This window comes from Hydractinia symbiolongicarpus, chromosome 4, assembly GCF_029227915.1.
Source record: "Hydractinia symbiolongicarpus strain clone_291-10 chromosome 4, HSymV2.1, whole genome shotgun sequence".
NCBI lineage: Eukaryota > Metazoa > Cnidaria > Hydrozoa > Anthoathecata > Hydractiniidae > Hydractinia > Hydractinia symbiolongicarpus.
The window spans coordinates 13,492,850-13,514,526 of record NC_079878.1 but is presented as its reverse complement, the minus strand read 5'-3'; the positions used below and the strand labels follow the sequence as shown (position 1 = coordinate 13,514,526).

Here is a 21,677-nt window from a genome sequence, read left to right as displayed (position 1 = left end):
AAATTTTTTCACAAAAAAGTTTTTTGGCCGGAATCTATAATAAAATTTAATAAAAGTCAACAAATTTCAACATTCAATGTCATGCACAAAAAAAGATATGCCCAATTGAAATTGCCTCGGTAACTTAGTGCTCCACCCTCCCCCCCCTTCCCCCCAGGTACAATAGGGTTACATAAACGGGTGAATAAATTTAGAAAAGGCGTATTGCCGTTTTCTTTTTAAAGAATTTATAAAAAGGCGTGTAGAGAGTTTGGAAAATCTTTTAAAGGTACCATATTATAGGCGTTTGTGGAAATTGTTAGAAATATATTTTATTCACAACGGGACATTTTTGAGTGTCAAAAAACACTTTGTGTTTTTACATTTGAAGTAGCTTTAAATGTGTAGCTACAAATTATTTTAATAGTTGCCCGAAGTAAAATCTAATTCATTTCAGCAAAAAAAGCAATTGCATATTCATCTCAACTTTGAGTACCAAACGATCCACACAATTTTAAATCGTACTTACTTGATGAGCTAAGAAGCACTTCCATTCGCTTGAAGTCAATGTTTGAACTGCTTCTAAGTCATGTTTCGCTTGTCTAAACCATCTTCTTGCTTCAGCAGGTTGCGGATTACTTGTTTCAAAGGTCGGTGGCCAGCTGTTCGAAGATGCAGAAGGACTGCTTCGGTAGGAATCATAGTATCTTCTATGTAAATCAGCATCTCGCTGAACAAAAACATTCCAGTCGTCAAAGAAACAGTTGTAGTTTATCTTTGTTAACAGTTCTTGCAAGAACTGAAACACCCTTGTTGCTAATTCTTTGTGTTTAGCTGTGTTTTTGTCGGGATGCCATTTTCGATAAAGTCTGCGAACAACGGCTTTCACGTCTTCTTGGCTAGCGTTTGCTATTTGTTCACGAATCTCTTTAATAATATCATCATACGATTTATACAATTCCTCGTTAGACGGGATTAGACTTATTTCGCCACGACATTCAGTAAATTCAAATTTTTTGAATCTATACAGCTCAATTGCTTTCACTTTTACTTCTCCATTCTCCGTTTCTACTATGTATTCAAATTGCAGTGGATCGCTATCATCTTCAGCGGTGGTGTGGCGAACTACAATAGCATACACATAGAAATTGTCTTCACCATCACTTCTTTCTAGCGCCACATACTCACCCACTTCAAACTCTACAAAATCATCTTGTAGTGAACCGTACAGCTCTATCGGCACTAAATCACCAGCATTGGGTTTCATGTCCAACTGTGAAAATGTTAGGTCTGACTCTCCTCTTTTAATTCCCTTATGATCTAACAGCTCCATTACATTTTCTAATCTTGCTGCCAGCAGTTGAGGCAACATCAGCACTGTGGTGGAATCCTTCAAAGGATTTTTAAATAGTTTTAATAGCCCGTCTGCCACATCTGAATAAACTGCCATCTCTTTTTCCAAAAATGTCCGGAAATATATCTGTAGATTGTTGTCAGAAATTTTCAAAAATAATTTTTTTGAAACATCGCTGTCTTCGATTGGTGAATCTTCAAAGAAAAATTGAGTTTTAATATCAGGTAACACATACACTTCGACATTTCGTATAGCCTTTGTGATGTACGCAATCTTTGCGTCAATGCTTGACTCTGCACTCTGTGATTTTTCGTGCTTTAAGAGGCGTTCCATTGATGCTAAAAACACTGGCGATGCCAGTTGGGCTTTTATTCCTTGGCTTACATGATCAGGCGCCACCGTTTGATACTCCATATCTGATATCAACTGCTCTTCTATGACGTCACTTAACACTTTAGGTCGCCGTGATTCCGGCAGGTATGTCATCAAGTCGGCATTGGTGTTACATACCATATTTAATTCTTCATTGTGTTTCATTAGAAGTAGTGGCTCTGAAAAAGATTTCAATCTTCCCTCCAAGTGGTAATCATCCACGTAAATAACCTTGCTTGATTCTTTCAAATGCACTTTGTTTTGACGACATGTTGCAAATGTAACTGTTGGTAGGTAGAGAACACAATTCGCGATACCTGTGATTTCATTTGATGTCCTTAAAGTCTCTGCGATAAGAACGGTTGCTTTCTTTGCTGCTTTTAGCATATTTGGATCTAAACAATTATCTCCTGATAACTCTTTTATTTCGTCAAGAACAGAAACGTAATGCGCAGGAGATGGTTTCTTTAGGCAACCAAGTTTTTCCAAGATTTCGAAGTGCCTACCAAGGTTGACTGGCACGGCATTAAGATAAGGAGGAATTGCATATAAACTCTCCAGAACTGATTTTCTTGGAATCTCCAACTTTGTGCTGTCTCCAACCAAAATATAACTTGTGTTTTTCAGCTGTTTACTATACTCTTTGAGAGCTTCAGATGATATGGCTGAAAAATATCGAAAGAGTAAATCCATTATCGCCAATAGAGTATATTGCGCTTTACGAGGTATTTGCTTGCATGTTGAAGATTCTCGAATCATCTCACAGTTAGTAATGTTCTTAATGTGCCGTATGACATCAGAATGGTTGACATCGCATCCGAGGGGTTTTTTACGGGGGTTAATACTGCTTTGCACACCTAACTTTGTTAAATACTCTGGACCAGAATGGATTAAGTTATTGAAACTCTGAACAGCATAGTCGGGAAGTACCGGATTTGTAGTCCACAACAGACGCGAAGTTTCTTCGGTACCTGACGCTAAAAAACACATTAACTTCTCTGCTTCAATCATTTCTGCATTTTTGCTCGGGTGTAACGATTCAAGCGACCGGTTTAACCGTTGCGGGACAATAAACGAAATTGATCTAATTGTCTGCACAAAACGGGTATGGTCTTCTTTCTTTGACAGTAGGGAAATTAATTCCACGCATAGCAGCGATGATGCTTTTCTTTTTGATTTGATTCTCAAATCCGATTCTAGGCATTTGGCAAATTCCACAAACTGAGCTTTTGTTACATCCTCTTGCATGCCCACTTTTATAAGAAATTCTCTCCAATCGTCAGAATGGTACCTCTCAGGTGGAAGTTTGTCTTTATCGACCATGACTTGGTAAAGTTCTTTTCTAGGGTCGTATAACTCACAAGCTCTTTTTCTGCAATTTTTCTCCTGCGGAATAAACGGAATCGTCTTGATTACATCGAAAAAACGTTTGTAACCACTCAAACGCGTAACAGACCCATGCATTAGGTTATCTTTAATGTAATCAAAATGACGAAATAAAGCTTCGTCATTCAATATTGCCATAGACGAACAAATGTACGTCAAGTAAAAATCGCAAATGTTTTCACTTTTCACAAATTGCAACCAATTTAATAGTTTACCCATTTTAGCTCTTACAAATCTGCAATTGTGGTGTCTTTCCACATCAGCTAGTCCTTCTCTTGGAATGAGATTTTCATCAGGCAGTACAACGACAGTCCCCTCCCCTTTTGTGAGCTTTCCGTCAAACGTCTCAAACAAAGGCAATTCCTTCAATTTTTCCTTTCTTGTGTCATCTATTTCCTCAACAAATCCATTCAAGTGTTCGAGAATTACTAATGCATCATCTACGGTAACCTTTTCTTTAAAACTCCCAATTTCATAACATAAAAACATGGCATCAATTAGGTTATTACCGTCATCTAATGATCCAAATATTCTACCCGGATCTCCTTTACTGTAAATATTTTCTAATTTGGGCTGTGATGTAAATTCCTTACCAATACCTTTTCTAATTTCTTTGCGCAAGACAGGCTCGAAAACATGGATTTTTTTTCTCAGGATTTTTTTTAATGTGGAAGCGTTAGATCGCTGGATAAGATGAAGATACAACACACTTCTACGCTTGCCAACTTGTAGTAAGTAATGTTCATTTCCTCGCTGACAAACTAAAAGCGACCAGTTCTCAATAGCGGAAAGATCAAGCTCGTCAACCTTCTTTTCTTTATTTCCTGGTTGCTGTTCCTGGTGCTTTGAAATATCTTTGTTCGATGTAATGTATTTCCAGACATCAATAAGCCAATCCATAAAATTATCGTCCCTAGAAAAGGGGATCGGAACTGTTGAATTTTTGTATGAAGACAGATCTGGAACTTGATCTAACAATGATGAAAACTCATCAAGAGTAAATGCTTTGAAACAAGCTACATCTATTGTTTCTTTGTTTAAAACGACTTTCCAAATGTCACTGTGAACGAACAAATTTTCATTATTTTGAATAAGGTTACCAAATCTTGTGCCAAATTTTTGATTGCTCTTTGAGAACAAGGTCATTGTGTCATTAGCAAGAACACACAACGGAATACCTTCCAAATCAATCAAGACTTTTTCGTTCTTTTCATTTGTTGTCACTGGACCTTCTATCTCGCTTTTTAAGCAATACTTAAGAACCGTGACCACATTACTGACTGTTTTAAATACAGTTCTATCCACTGGAATATCTGGCTTGTCTAACAGCCTACAAGCATTTTTCCTTAGTTGATCTCGAACAATCTGAGGAGACAGCACAGTAAGCGGGAATTTACAAGCTTTAAAACTTTGTACAACATTATTTGGTACAGTATCTACTTTCAAAAATGCCCACTGCAAAGTTTGAAGAAGTTTTAGTTTGTCTTCAAGAGAATGATCATATTCAGGGTACAGCAAAAATTCATCTTGTGGTTTGCAAAATTCTACCATTGTATCAGTATCTTCACTTGATATCTTGACTGGTAACACAGACAGATTCTTTTCATAGATCCATTGATAAAAACCCCTTTTTAATAAATCCCAGTAATATAAGTGTGGATCTTTGTCACGCACTCTATAATTAACATCAATTTTTGGAAAGAATACGTAATACCCTTGAAAGGGTCTTGTATTATTAGTGATTTTTTCCGCAAGAGCTTCGACAAAACTCACATAACAAGGCAGAACACAGTTAGTAAGAACAACGCTGTTCCACTGCCTTTCAAGTCCTTCATCACGACTACTCCAAAGGTTTCTTCTTGTTTCGTAGTTTAATACGAAATTTCCATTGATCAAGACAGGCATATCTGTCTTCTCTGGAAGGGGTAGTGTACAAAAGAGGCCATTTTTATCGCAAATGAAGCTAAGGTCGGTTATTGATTTGCACCAATAGCACATGTCATCTTTAGTGTTGCAAGACGTGCAATTGCGTCTTATTTCGTGCATTTTCTTTATGCACTGTTTGCATTTTTTTTTTATTAATGAAGCGATGCCGCCTCTCGGTGCCAGTAGAAGTTTCTTTGTATGCAACATATCAGTGATCGAAGGAGGTAACTGTTCTATTTCTGAGAAGCCATATTGCTCAACAACGTTCCAATGATACATTTTGATAATTTTGTTTGACTGTTGATGCGTGATACATATATTGTAAGATAGTTGGCTTTTCTGTTTAAGCATTAAGGTCAAGTTTCGTGAAAATGTTTTAAACTCATTCATTTTACCTTGATCTACATTGTAAGGTTTTGCGAGAATGATATCTTTACTTATTTCATCTAAGCGTCCACCCTCTGGTATAACGGAAAAAGACAGAGACTTGACATTATGTAGAAACAGCAAGACTTTTAATGAAGCCGTTTTTAAATTTTTTATGATTTTCTCCATTTGACTGATGGACATCTCTTTTTGTGACAATGATGACTTCTTGGCCATATCTGCATTTCTCAGCGGAAAACGAAACAGGGTTTTGGCTTTAGAGTTAAATTCCGGTATTAGATATGCCGACTTAACATCCGTAAAATGTTCATCAAACTTTTTGCGAATATTCTGGATCATAAAACCTGGGTGTTCCTTTGTTGCGCCATCAGCATAATGAAGATTGGGGTCAAATACACATAAAACATCGCCACGACCTTCAATACTTGTAAGGAAGGAAGGACATTCCGTAATGTGATATACTGCGTTAAATCCTACCCCAAATTTCCCTGTTTTCAAAGGGTTGTCACTTTTATTTCCCTCTCCTAAAGCTTGTATAGCACGTAGATTATCCTCCGTAAATTCTCCGTCATTGCTCACAAGTAGTGCAGGACCTTGCAATTGTTTCCATTCATCAGAAAATACCTTTTCCGTTCCATGATTTCGTAGGTCGAGGATGAAATCCACTTCAGTTGCTCCAGCATCGTCTGCGTTTTGTAAGATTTCGTTCAGTATATCTTCAGTGTCTGTGTATCCTCTTAATAGATTTTTTATACGGGTCGTAAGCTCTTCGTGTTGTCCAAACGGAAGACCAATTCTGTCTCTTTGGAGGACATCACTTCGTAATGTTTTTATGCCAAGGTTGAGACAATAACTTGCTGGGATATCTTTGTGACAGTATAGTGTCCCCGTTTCATCTTTCATCCATAGGAGATCATTGAAGCACATTTTAGTAACTTTCTGCATTACGCCATTACGATCAGGCAAGAAAAGCTCATTCTTTACAATTTCAGTCACATGATCTTTGTTTTTATCAAGATATGGCGTAATTTCATGTAGTACAACATCTAGTAGCTCCTGCGGCAACTTTGACATTTTATAATCGTCCTTTATACTTTTTAGTATATCAACATGGTCATTCATATTACAATCTTCCTTTACTCCAAACTGTTTCATAAGTGGTAGGTAGCGGAGACGCAATGTCGAAGGAAGTTTAAACCTATAACCTGGCACTTCACGAGTCAGATTCACATAAACTCTTACTGGTATCACTAAATCATCGCTTTGCGTGAAAACGATTGGCAGTTTTGATAGCTCATTTATTATTTCTTCTGGATAGCCATTTTGCGTTAGGAAAGTATAAATACTTTCCAAAGCAGTTACAAACCTCGTATCAACCTTACCTAACATTCGATAAGTCTGAATCAGTTCTAAAACTTGCTTCTCTAGATGTTTCCATTCCGGAATGCGATTTAAATTAAAAAAATTTGAAATTGTTTCATCCAAAGTATCTTCGCATACCAGAGCTGAGCAGGAAACGATATTTAAGTATTTTTGAAGAAACATTTTATTCGGCGCTCCAAAGAAACAGGAATCCCCGTGCCAGGTTGTAAAAATAGATTTGTCGGGTTTTTGTTTGACAATCAAGAAGGAGGTTTGCAGAAGTTGATGCTTGATTACATCGGGACAGGGCGTGTCATTTTGTTTTATAAAAGAAAGTAATCCTCTACTTCTGCTATACGTTAACTTCGAAGCAGCTAGGGAATTTTGAATAGATTCTGCTCTGTTTAAAATCATTTCCCATGAAAGAAAACGGCTATTCATACCCAAATCCTTAAGATAGGATGAATGTTGATCATATTCGGTTGATGGAAAAATATTTACCTCGTCTTGTCCAAAAAGTTCGGCAGCTTTGCTGTTTGTTTCTACTAAATATGAAGGCAACTGAAGAAAACCGCTAGGTTTCGAAGGGATGCACGGAATAGTCTCAATCATGCTCCGTAAGCTTAATTCTTCTGGTTTTCTATTCAAAATGCAATGCATTATCTCATTTCTCAATTCATCTGATAGTATGGAATGTTTAATATGTTGAAAAAATAATTTGTAAAACTCTTGCTTAGGTATAACGTTTGCTTTAATATTTTCGTCCAGTCCAACTTCTTTTAAAGTGTTCATGAATGTGTAGGGAAGATTCACACAAACCTTGCCATTTTTTAAATGTCTGTAATATCTGTTCATAAAACTAACAGCTGTATCTTTTAAATCACATGGAAAATCCTCAGAAAAAAAAGTGATATCCCTCCAATTCTTCCAAACCGACTGTTCCCCGTCGTAAATAGGAAAGGGTTCTTCCAAGCTGTGCAACAATTTATCCATCAAACATCTAACCAGTTTTACAAGGCAGGGATTAGCTTCGGATAGTGGTAACACAGGAAGTATTTCCAAGTATTTATTGAACTGCATATCTGGACAGAACTTCTTTAATTGTGTGAGTAGGTTAAAGTAAGGAAGACCGGCATCCTCACACAGCATATCATTCCAAGTCATTCCTTCATGTCTTTTTTCATCTTCAGTGGATTTTGATAGTCCCTTTCTATCCTTTGTAATATCGAATGCTGCGTTTAAATGAACAGGCATGTGACTTTTTTCTGGTAACGGTAGAAAACAAAATATATATCGAATTTTGTTGTCTGTGATTGGGACGATGGAATTTTCTTTTTTTTGATACTGCAATGCCACTCCGCTACATGGACTAAAACCTTTATGATTCCTTGCAAATTCCATTGTTTTGTTTCCACCGGTTGACGAACTAACCAGCCATTTGCTTTGATATGTTTCTCCTTTGACAGTTTGTGCAATGTTTATGTTGTCAGATACATTCAATCTTTTTACGTTAATGTGCGAGCTTGTGTTTAAAACATTTGCAGCCAACTTCATTATACCATTGTCAACGTGTTGTGCTGACTCTCTCGACTTATCAACTGAAAAAAGAAGTTCTTTTTCATCTGGAGAAACTGCATTTTTATGCAATTCAAAAACTTTTATCGACACCACGTTTTGCGTAAAAAGAAGTAACGACTCCAACGCTCCTTCAAGCTTTTTCAATAACAAACTCATTTCCCATTCATTGTACTCCAAATGATTGATTTTACTTTCACGTGCTTGAGATGCGTTACGGAGGGGAAGTCTAAAAAGTGTGCCGTCATACCTTTCTACTTGTTCACTAAGGAAGTCGAGTTGCACACCAAACACGCCATGGTACACTTGAAATTGGTCATTAAAATTCGCAAGATCCTGCTTCCTCTTACACACCGGAATTCTGATACCCGGCTTAGTTTTGTCTTTTAGTGCCTTTCCAAGAAACTTAGCATGTGGATCAAAGATCACCATATACTCGCCGCTAAAGAAACTTGGTACATCAGTTAGATGATACACTGCGTTAAATCCTAAACCAAACCTCCCAATCTTCGTAGAATCAGCCTTCTTTGTTCCAGCATTTAGTTTCGTTATATTCTGAAAATCTTCTTCTTGGAAAACTTTGTTATTATACACCCAAAGCGCAGGACCTTGCCATTCCTTCATCTTTCTATCAATTAACATACGTTTGTGGGCATTGTTTTCTCTTTTATCGTACAAAAAGCAAACTTCGGTGGCGCCAGCATCGTCTGCATTCTGAATAAGTTCTTTAGGTATTGCTAACCCGTCTTGGTAGTCATCTAGAAGTCTGTTAAGCCGAAGTGTCAATGGTTCATGTTGTCCCCACGATTCAAAACCTCCTTCACATGACACAACTTCACTGACCAGATCAGGAAGGCCGAGTTTTCTGGCTACTTCTGCGTCTAACAACCTATGTAGCACGTTGTGAGTGGCTAGCGAAGAGAATGATACATCATCCTCGAAATCATGAAAATAGCATTCATTCAGTCGACAGAACTTTATTAATGGCGAATCAACTAAAATACATAATGAAGTTCGCTGGCCCGGTAATAATTTTTCAATGTTATCCGAAATGAACCGAATTAGATTGACAGCCAAGTGTAGATCATCACCGGAAGTACTTATTCCTGTTTCATATTTGCTTCTTAACTGCTCAAGGACGTCTACGTAGATGTCAATTTCACTCTTTTTATCACACCCAAGCAACTTTAAAATGCCTTCAAGGTAACTTCTAACATCATCAGAAACAAATTGGTAATACGGTGTCACGGAATGAGAAGTTTTATTTAACAAAATTTGTTCATAGTTAACAAATTGTTTATCCTGCCAAATTTTCAGTTGATTTTGACGAAACAACGCTGCAGCCTGGGGAATATCACAAGTGTGTAAGTATTCATATATGGACATTATGGTTGTTTTGTAAACCCCTTTTTCGTCATCATCATAACTGGAGATAACAGTTTTTAGATGTTTCACAACAACTTCTAGTGGGGGAGGGGATACAATTCCTCTTACCAAACACATCGCAGAAAGCGATGACTCCACCACATATCTGTTACTTCCAACTAATCTTGCATGTTGAACAGCAGACATTTCACTGGGTTTTCTCAGAGACCTATCATTCCCAAACCATTCTAACGAATTAGGGTAGTTTTGCACCCTTTGTTGTTGAACAGGAAGCCATGAGATCTCTTTAAAACATTTCAATTGAAAATTTTTTCGATCACTAATATCTAGTATAAATCGAACCTTTTTAACTATACTTTCGAAATCTTTATTCCACACTGCTATGTTAGAAAGTTTCCCTATACTGTGTGTTATGTCGGAGTATGTGACGTCTTGAATGGATGTTTTTAAACCAAGCATTTTCACTCCTACCATGCATTCATTGTATGATGAGTCGGGAAATTTTTCGTTTTCCCCAAAGAACAAGCATTTCAACTCTTCTGTCGCTTCAAACAGAGTACAAGGTTGTAACCGGTTTGATGATGTATTTTTAATGCGCACATGATCCTTCAGAAAAGATAAGCATTCCTGAGAAATTACGTGATTAGAAATGTGTTTTAAAACAAAATCGGAAAGCTCGTTTCGAATGCTTTCTGACGAATGTTTTGAGAATGCTTCTCTAATAACATCCTCGAATGACCAACGTGTCATCCTATTTTTAATCTTTGTCACAAGCTGAGAAGATAAGGTGTTTATATCAATAATAGCTGCAAAATGTTGTTGCCATATTTTAGGTATATGAAAGTGTTCAACAAACCTGCAGTCCATGATTGAGACATATATTCCGCAAGAGAACTCTCTGAGCAAGTTTAGTTGATAGATACAATCAGGCAGGTTTTTCTTTGGGTTACAGTGCTCTAAGGCGTCTTTTAATTCTTCTCTTACCACGTCCACTTTGTTTCTTAAGAATTGATTGATTTCGTCAGCAGTTCTATTGACGTTTTCTATGGCACGTATTATTCCATCAGAATTCGCCTGCAACACTCGGTTGTCATGATACAAGCCCGAGATATTGTGCAGGATACCAGAAGAGTTGTCAAAAAATACAATGCCACAATCTTCAAGGAAAGATTTCATTTGCGAGGATATATTGTTGTAAGTATCTACCATAATAACAGAGTTGATACCAACTTTATGCAAATACTTTGTACCATTTAGAGTCACTGGAATCAACGGTAAATCTTGCAACTGTGCAATTGGAATATTGTGTGTATTTTGATAACGCCAAAACGATGACAGCCAAGTTTTGCCATACTGACCATATTCTTCCCACTTGATCATTCTTTCAACACATGTCCAATGTTTTGGCAGACTTATCTTCAAAGCTTGCAAAACAACTTGCCATGTATCCAACATCTTTAGATTGAAACGTCCTAAAAGGTTTACAGGAAAAATAACTTTTTACTGTTGATTGTAGCTAAATGTTTCATAAATTTAAAATTTTTTGGATGTAACGTGTAGATGTCAATAAACTAAAAAACCTATTTTAGTCCGTAATCTTTTGACGTCGCCTTCCTTAAAAATGCGTAACTTATAACTTGATATAACGTTTTTTTTGGCAGATACATTTGTCCTTTCTGTTGATGCCTCTATTTTCGTGTTTCGAATTTACAAAAACTTTTATCGACGTAATCATAATCATCTGCATCAAGAAGATGTGTGTATATAACAGACTTAATCAACAGGATTAAAAAAAGCTAAATAAAAATGAAAAAAAAATGCGAATCATTTGTTTTTCTAATAAAAAATATATAATATATATATCTAAATATGTAACTCAGCTACAAACAAGTCGAACAGTCTTGCTAATTTCTTAACAACAGAAACAAATTAGCACAAGTTCATGTTTGTTAATTATGGCTATATTCTTGTATGAAAGTTTACGTAAGTAATGTGATGACTGCAGAACGCTTTTCTCATCAACAAAGTAACATAGTTATTGCAGGAGAGGATTTTATTCCCAACGAAGTTAAAATTTCCGCTACTTAGTAATGTAAATGCCTGATAATGCCTGTAAGAAACAATAGTAACGTCGCCTGTTAGAATTTATTTCTACGTAGCGTGTAAGTTGAAAGAGATGTGTAGCTGTAACTATCATCGTTTTCCTCTTATCTAATAGTAAAAACGTTTCAAAAAAGTAATTTGACTCAGCAATAAGGAAGTAGTATTCAATCTCAGAAATATAAGGAAGTATTTCGATATGCAAGTATAATTTCAGTTTTTTCAATAGCAATTACCTGTTTTTGCAAAATTTTTCAGCATTGATAACAACATCGGACAATCATTAAAAAAATCAACATCAAGTATGCTTGGTTGGTTGGGAAGCAGCTCTTTCTTGTGATTTTCTGTTGGTATGTAGATAGTACTTCCAGCAATCATAAAATTCCCCTCACCATAATTATTGCAAAGCAATGGCCAGATTTTAGTGCCAAAGAGACAACAAAAATCTTCTTCGTTTTCGATAACAGACTCCAATATCAAACTTTGATCACGACGAGGTAATTGCATGTATACCTGAGGATACCTTTTTAAATCATTTTGAACGGTCTTCTTGTCGATTAGGTGGACGCACTTTTCAAAGAAATGTACCACGTGTTGTGGTGCGCGTGCGACATTTTTTCCAAGACGTTCCAGCATATTCTGTACACTTGTGATATGAGCAGTTGATTTGAACTTGCTCTCTGCTACGAACACAACATTTTGCACAGTTAACCATTCATTTCGTTTTGGTAGGTAAATACATTGGACACCTTGCAGGAGCTGATACAGTTCGTCTAACAATACTTTCCATTTTTCATTTACCTTGTTCCCGTCTGGCAATGCATTATATAGAATCTCGTCATTACCGGAACGAATAATAAATTTGAGTAAATTCAAATAGGCAATTGGTATTAACTTTTTAATAAGGGAGAGATTCCAAGTTACGTCTTCGTCGTTGCTTGTAGTCGCACCTACTTCTTTCCACTTTAAATCCTTTCGATCAGGACCAAGACCGAAGAAACCATTGACGTGAATAGGCAAACCAGTCATGCATGTTTGATTTAATGGAAGTGGCAGCCCACAAAAAACATGTCCACCATTGTTATTCTCCATCGGCATTGCAACTGCCACCAATGGAGCGTACGAGATATTGTTGACTAATTTAATCATGTCCACATCGTTTGCGCATCCAAACAGCTCACTTATCATAAATTTGTAGTGCTGAAACATCCCACCAGCATGTTCCTCAATAACCAGAGAACGATCTAGTTGCATGTATTCAAAATGTTTACCTTCAGTTTTCCTTGCCACCTCATCAATGAATTTCTGCCTGACTTCTTCATATTTTTTTGCACATTCAGTTGAAACGCGTACGGAGTATAACTCCTCCATGGTATCGCATCCTTGGCTTATTTGGTACATTGTGATAGACTGAACACTTTTCAAAAATATTAAGTTAAAGCATCCTTCTGACTTAAACGTTTTTATCAATTCTTGGATTTTGATGTCACCATAACAAACCTCTGAAATATCTGACTGCTTTGTTCGGAGAGGAAAACAAAAAAGAGAACCTTCACATTTTCCTTCTGCGGATAGAGAATAATTTGGTGGCACTTTCTTGAACAAGTTCACATCACCAAAATTAAGCTTGAAGAGATCTTCATCGTCTTCAAAATCAAGGTCCCAAATTTCCTTTTGTAGTGTTTCCTTTAATGGATCAAGAAAAAGCAACCTGCTACCGCTTGCAATGCTTGGTAAATCTGAAAAGAAGAAAAATTAAAAGATACAGTGGAGTGTACATTGTACTTTTTGTATGTACTTCAACGTTAGCGGTTTACATCTACCTCTCACACATACCAGCGTTTTTCATTTACGTTAACTTTTTGCACGCACATCTGTATTTATTGAACCTTATCACACTTAAAAACATGGGAGTTTGTGTGATATAATTTCTTAGAAAATTTTACTAACAATATTTCTGCAGCCGTTATATTATGGAAACTTGTTTTCTTGCAATTGCGTATCTAAAGCAGGAGACATAGTTTAACTTACCTGTGATATTAAAAACCGACTTGAATCCGAGACCAAAACGTCCAACTTTTAATGGATCTGCTCGTTTATTGCTTTTGGACAAGGAGGTGATACCTTGCCAGTCTTTTTCTTGAAATACAGCGTCATTGTAAGCATATAAGGTAGGACCCTAAATCAACAAAAGCACTGGAGAATTTAACTTTTTGCGAGAAAACACCTCATTCAATAGCGCACATCGTCAAATTGAAAAAAAAAATACCAACAATTTTTTACCTGGAATTGAGACAGTTTTTCAACACAGAACTTTTGGGTTGAGTTTGATTTGGTATAATCGTTTTGGTTGTAAATAAAAACAACCTCCTTAGCTCCTGCATCATCAGCATTCTGAATTATCTCCTAAAAAAAAGCTTAAGTAAGAAATTCTGTGCAAGAATACAATACAGGGAAAGTGTCAGAATCATAAAGTGAACTAAATATGAAAAATACCACTCGAAGTTTGGATGTAAATTCACATGTAAATGATTTTTTTTTATATCCACAGTGTCACTTCTCCTGTTACCTATGAGGCCGAGTATCTTTACTTTCTATTCACATCTTAGGCATAAATTAGTGGACAAAAAAAAACAATTCTTGACCTTCATGGAAAGGGGGCAATTAAAAAGTACATATATATTTTGTATAAATTTGTCTGACAGTACATGCTTTGACTTCAATATGTCACAACTGATAGGTTGTAATTATTTTGTAAACAAATTAACAAACAAAACACAAAACAATAGCGTTGTTGTTATGTGGACGCGGACTTAAGGCATGGCATAAATTTTTCAGAGTTTTTTTTTTGTAAACAAACAGACAGAAGAATCTCTTTAGTGTTCTAATAGCTTTTCATGTGGATGTGAGTTGAACCCATGACTGTAAGTTTTAAAGTATGATAAACTATATTCTTTTAATACGTTTTATTGCCGAAACACCAAGAAATTAACCCTCTCGTAACAGGTCAATAACTGCCAGGCGAACAAAGTAAGAAAAATAATTAAATTACATTTTTAATAAGTTACCGTATTGATGCACGTTACCGTCCATCTACCATATACCCTACGACACACGTTATTCTCATCATTATTAGAGTTGTCTGAGTCAGTTAATCACGACAATAGAGGCCACTATCTCCTTTAGTTCTTACATTTATAAAAAAACTCCCTTCCTCATTACTTTTTTTACGTATTTCACTTTATCCTTCATCACGGTTATGCCATATCGTCTTTTTTATGTGTTAATCTTTTGTAATAAAAAACATTTTGTAATAAATTATCGGCTTGTTTTATAATAAAACTTTTTGATAAATGAAGTGATGATATCATATGTTTTGGTGATTTTTTATGCTAAACATTGTGAAATTACATGTTCTGGTGATTCTAGTGCTGGAACCGTTGTTTCTTGTGATGGTGAAATCTAGTGTTTCTGATTGTAGGGTTAGTATGACGGGTTGTACCATCCTGGTGAAATAAAATGCTGTGGTAATTCTGAAGTTAGATTTGATGATTCTAGTACATACCCTTGTGATACTTTTCCAATATTAGACCTGGTTTGCTGATGTTTACTCACAAAATATCGGTCTGCACTGAAGCAATGCTACCTAGTACGGACCACCAAAGCATTTTCTCAATTATTTAACGTACAATTTGACATATTTTTACTCTCGCTTTTAAGGTTAAGTGGTGCACAACTCTTAACCAGCTCATAAAATAATACTCAGGCATTTTACTAAGGCAAAGGATATCATTGCGGTAGTGGATATGGTGATAGAAGATATCATCTAAAGTAAACAGGATTGTATTACTCGCTAATTATTCCTTGTTAATGCTGTTTATAATTTTGTTTTCTCTCTTGAAGGGATGCAGGTGTTGAGTCTAGTACAGTTGTTCCACAGTTTTGTAGGCACCTAGCTGTATTTTTACTACTCTAATGCGCCTGATGGAAAGAGTAACTTTTTATCTTCATTTAATATGTCAACCAATTTTACAAGTTTAATTTCACTAGGAAAAGAAATCATCCAAGAACATGTAATTTCACTAAGTACGTTTCGCCAATTAATTTCGCCAATTAATTTCACCAAGACATTAACCAAATTCAACGTTACAGCGCGACGTCAATAACACTACTTTAACGTCAATCTATATAATAATACGCCAGTTCCGTGTGTCTGTCTGTCACTTTTGCAAAGTGGATTACATTCTTCAAAATTTTCTTTAACAAATTCTATAAAACATCGCCTATAAAATTGTTCTGTAATTTACCAAACTTTACCGATAAAATAGTATTGACGTCAAAGGAAAGTTAATTAAGATTAGTGAAGCCATTACAATGCACTTAAAACTTTGAGGCCAAATAACTTGGAAACGAGGTGGTGACGTCAATGTTTTTTCACCGCGTGGGTAACTAGGGACAACCTGGGACCAATTTGGGTAAGTTTTCCAAACCTGGGTCCCCGAATCCGTTTCGGAATGGACGGTTTGATGACGTCATCAAAAAACCTTTAAACCTTGATATCTCTGCAACCGTTTGTCAAAGATACATGAACATATACATTTTCTTGATCAGCATTTCAAGATCTATACGATGAAGGCAACAGGTATACAAATTTCTAAAAAAATATATTTATTTTGTATTTGCACTGCTGACGTCAGCAAAAAAACTAAAACAACCTATTTTTCCATTGTCCTTCTGCCTAAGTGGATTACTCCACGGGATTTATCGACTAGTATCCTATATTAAATTAATGAAGCCTTTACAGTGCACCTAAAAGTTTGAGGCCAAATAACTTGGATATAATAATACGCCAGTTCTGTGTGCCCGTAACAGTCGAAGTGGATGTGTTCATTTTCCTTTGATGTTGCCGAAAAATGCATGTTATTTCCACCCGTTTCATGTGAAATGGGTGGAAATAACTGACATCATCTCTGCGTGGGTAACTAGGGAATACCTGAGACCAATTTGGGTAAGTTTTCCAAACCTGGATCACCGAATCCGTTTCGGAATCGACGGGTTAATGACGTCCCCAACAAACCTCAATATCTCTGCATCCGTTTGTCAAAAGTACACGATCCTATACATTTTCTTGATCATCGTTTCAAAATCTATACGATGAAGGCAACAGATATAAATATTTCTAAAAAAAATTATTGTGTTCTGACTGACGGTTGTTCTTCTCTGTTATCCTGCCTAAGTGGATTTTTCCACAGGCCTTGTCGACTAGTCTTATATCATAATACGAAGTGTGTGTGACGGTCATAGTGGATATCGTCGTTTTCCTTTGATGTCGCCGAAATGTTCTTTGTAGTTTCCAAAAAAAGTCTCAAATGTTAAATTTTATGACGTTACGGCGCGACGTCAATAACACTACTTTAACATCAATATCCTATATTAAATTAATGAAGCCATTACAGTGCACTAAAAACTTTAAGACCAAATAACTTGGAAACGACGTGGTGATGTCAATGATTTTTCACCTAGGACCAATTTGGGTAATTTTTACAAACCTGAGTCCTCGAATCCGTTCCGGAATGGACAGGTTGATGACGTCATTAAAAAACCTTCAAACCCTAATATCTCTGCAACCGTTTATTAAACGTACATGACCCTACACATTTTCTTAATCAGCGTTTCAAGATCTATACGATGAAGGCAACAGGTATACACATTTTTTTTAAAAAAAATAATGTTTTGACGGGCCATTGCTGACGTCAGCAAAATTCTTAAACCCTTATACCTCATTAACTGGTCATCAAAACCACACGATTATATACTTTTCTTGATCAGCAATTTAAGCTCTACACAATAGAGGCAATCTGATTTTTTTTTGTGGATGGGTTTCTGACGTCATCAAAATTCAAATGACACTTCTTTTTCATTTTTATCTTGCCTTAGTGGATTTTTCCACGGGCCTTATCGACTAGTCTTATATAATAATACGAAGTGTATGTTACGGTCATAGTGGATGTGTTCATTTTTTTTGAAGTCGCCGAAATTTTCTTTTGGATTATTGCCCAAAAAAGTATGTCTCAAATGTTAAATTTTCTGACGTTACGGCGCGACGTCAATAACACTATCGTAAACGTCTAAATCCTATATTAAATTAATAAAGCCATTACAGTAGCCTTCTAGTCCATCTGCATACTATCTATGACTTTCTTTAAATAATTTGATCGAAGTCCCCTTCTCTGTATTTTGAATTACTGTGTAGTTTTATAATGGATCATGTAAACTGACATCCATGCTTTGATAATTTGGTCTGTTTTTCAAGGTGTCTCCAACAAGACTTACCATTTTAAGAAGGAAAAGTGCGCAGACCGGAAGATATAGCCAGGTTCGCTTTAATAACCTTGGGTAATATAACTTGAAAACTGTTTGTTTCTTTTGTTTCTAATGCACAGTGTCATGGTTTGACCAATGTGTTTTATTATCTACTACTTGACTGTCCTTCTAACTAGAACTATATTTTTTTCCGTGAGAGTTAAGTTAAAGACAGTAAAAGGTGTAGTCCATGCTCTGGCTATAATTAACCAACACGTTACAGTCAACTGTGTGATAATAGATATATATTATATAAAATTTATATTATAATTTATATACAAAAATTTAAGGATAACGTGTTCCACTTACAAATTTTTCTTACTAAAAAATTGAAATCCGAAGCTATAACAAACATAATTAGAGGGATTAGGGGTCCACTTTCTTTTTACAACAGATACGTGTTAATAACCTACCTTAAAAATTTGACCATCGTCAGGATACAGCTGCAAAATATTTTTGACTTCTTCAATAAGCGAAGGAAGTTGAAACTTGCTAATCTTCTTCTTTTTTACACCTGAAATATTTCATGAAACAATATTTTAGAATCAAACGTTACAATAGAGAGACGCCAATCTTAGAACATGGAAAACCAACAAAAAAAAGATAAAATACACAAATGTATTATTCATTGTTTCCTCTGGGCGTAGGAGGGAGTGGGACGACTTTTACCAATGGTGATGATTGTAAAATCTTTCCAACTAGCAATCGTTTTCGCCTAAATACAGCTGATAATAGCAGAGATAGTGTACTTTGAGGGGATTAATTTTCGCGAGAACCAACTTTTGTGAAATCATCTATGTTTAGTAAAACTGTGCTGGCTATCATATACGCATAAAAAGTATACTAAAAACAATATTGCTTTGGTTTTTTGTTTGTTTTTGTAATTTTTACTATTTTATTATACTCCCTTTTTACGTTAGTATAATAAAATAGCGAGGAAAGAACCACGGAAATTCCCCGGCTGTACTTAATGTCACATTTGCCATTTCATGCATAAATATTCTGTGTCTCCATAACACGATAATTTTTTGCACAATTTTTTGGGTAAAAAGTGGCTATTAAAAGTCTTAAATTTCTTATAAACAGGTTTGTTATACAAATATGTATACACTGTAGTTAACACATATGGACATTTTTTACCGCTGTCCTTTATTAAAGGGCCAATCAGGTTCGCATTTTGCAGTAAAGGACCAATCAGAAATTACAGTCCTCTCAATTCATTTTTGCCGTTTTTTTACTCTCCGGCAAAGAGTTCAAAGCTTTAATTTGAGCAAAACAAATAAAGAAAATCATCATTTGAAAAGGAAAGTTTCTTAATAATTCTTTGCTTTAGTTCTTGCTTTGCTTTGTGATACTTCTGAGAAAACTTAATTGATTTTGAAAACTTGAGTGATTTTGAAACTATTTTTTGATGTTTCTTGTTTTCTTTTTATTAGCTAACTAGCTATCTTTATTTATCAGTATAATGGATGTGCCTGAAGGTAACGAAGTTATTTTTTTTGAACTACGTCAATGTCCGTCCTGAATTTCAATGCTGAGCACAATTTTCAACATAACTTAAATTTTGATAATGCTCAAAGAAGAAGGGAAGAGCATGCTGATATGCTAAGGCAACATGTAGAACGCGAACTGGAAAGGCGTGCCAACAACACATTACAACAAGATCAATTTATTTTGAAAAAGGGTAATTTGCCTTTATGGCCGTTCAACTCTGTTTAACTGTACTAACCGCTCAGCCATGTGTTAACAATGGATTGTTTCTTGTGTTTTTAGTTAAACAGGCTGGAATGAAGTGTTTTTCGAAAGGGTATTATCCCTATGCGCATGTGCGACACCATTTAACTGTACTAAGCGCTAAGCCTGGTGTCACGATTAATTCTTTAACTTTCACAAAATCTTATTCCGCAAAATAAAATAATAGTGACCGATTGTTTTTTCTATGACAGGGTAACAACTCTGTTTTTATTTCAGCTATCGTTGCGGGAAAGTTTTTTTTAAATAAATATATTACAGTCGCAACACTATAATGGTGTATGCGCTTTACTTGATTTACGGCATACTGCATACCTGTACTAAAGCACCCACCTGACCATGTGGCACAGTTTACGGCTCTTATTAATTAAGCGTTCAACGCATGGTCACACCTTGACTTGTGGCTTACCCCGGCGTTTCGACGCCGGGTTTCCCGGCTAGTCTCTTTAATAATAGTTGTATTTTTTCTGTGTGTCCGCGAGAGCCGCGTGCCGTAACGGAAACACGAAATTTCTAAATGTGCACCAATACCAAATGTGATATGTTTTTGTCCACTTTGTTGCAACGGGTTAATTTAAAGGACGGGCGCCCTCGTAGATTTTTCCACGGGCTAACGACTAGTCTCTTTAATAATAGCCGTATTTTGTCTGTCTCGGTGTGGAACCCCTGCTAAGTCAGAAAATGGTGCTACTGAAACATGAATATCAAATGCGATATATTTTTATCCACTTTGTTGCGACGGGTAAATTTAAAGGACGGGTGAACCCGTGGATTTTTCCACGCGTAAACGACTAGTTCCAGTATATTGTATTCGCAACCAGTCCTTAAATAAGGGTAAATTATTAATTCACTCTGTGTTAGCCAACATTTTCTATCTACCAGAGTGTGTATGTCTGTGTACACATGTAAACAACCACGTACTATATATACTACGTATATACTTCAACGAAAGAAAGAGACGTTTTTTAAGAACATCTGTTCTAGCTGTGGCTCGGTGTGCCTTTTTTAACATTTTTTAGCCTTAAATATTCTTCTTTGTGTCCTTTTAAAAATAGATAAATATAATCAGATTTACGTATGAGGACATGTAGCAGTAAAATATTTTTAGTTCTGCGGGTGCAAGCATGAATCACATAGAAAGTTTAAAGAAGACAAAAGAAAAAGAAAAAAAAGCTCACCACTACCAACCATTTTAACAGTTAAGTATGGTGCATAATCTAAAAAAAAGTAATTTTAATTATTACAGAAGTTGATATCCGCCACAAAATATGTGTGACCTATCACCTTACATTAAGAACTAATTTTTTTTATTTGAGCGGAAAAATTGTTGGACAAGATTTATGAAGTCGAAAAATGTATGGCTCAGTCTTTTGAGCGAATTTTAACCAAATTTTAAAAGTAATGATTTCGGGAAATGACCCAAAAAAAAGACTAGAAACATTTTTCAACCGAGTACTGATAATGAAAAGATAAGATAAAAATGACAAGAAAGTTGTTTTACGTAGCTAGTTTTAGCAGGTGTTATATTTTCTAATGATTCTATAAATAAAGCGAGTTAAAAAACTACTTAATGAAGTACAATGGATATAATTTCAGCTGGTTTTGCTTGTTTTTTCGACTGTCTTCACGCGTAGGTCCGATTCTGGCAGCACCGTTTAAAAACATCGTTCTGATGTCACCATCTCTTCGCGGTTTCTTGGATAAAATAGCAGACGCATCTCTTTTTCTTTTTTGT

The 21,677-nt window shown here is 35.8% G+C and overlaps 1 protein-coding gene across 2 annotated transcripts in view; it reads right to left on the bottom strand.

Annotated features, from left to right (window-relative positions):
- The window catches only part of LOC130641410 (sacsin-like), a 29,282-nt gene that overhangs the window by 1,620 nt on the left and 5,985 nt on the right, over positions 1-21,677 (bottom strand). For both annotated transcript variants that reach the window (XM_057448208.1, XM_057448207.1), the window contains 6 exons: positions 21,121-21,159; positions 18,604-18,704; positions 14,111-14,233; positions 13,859-14,006; positions 12,064-13,566; positions 509-11,199 (listed from right to left, as the gene is read on the bottom strand). In XM_057448208.1, the coding sequence (XP_057304191.1) occupies positions 509-11,199; positions 12,064-13,566; positions 13,859-14,006; positions 14,111-14,233; positions 18,604-18,704; positions 21,121-21,133 (12,579 nt within the window). In that variant the 5' untranslated portion in view covers positions 21,134-21,159. The remainder of the gene's footprint in view (positions 1-508; positions 11,200-12,063; positions 13,567-13,858; positions 14,007-14,110; positions 14,234-18,603; positions 18,705-21,120; positions 21,160-21,677) is intronic.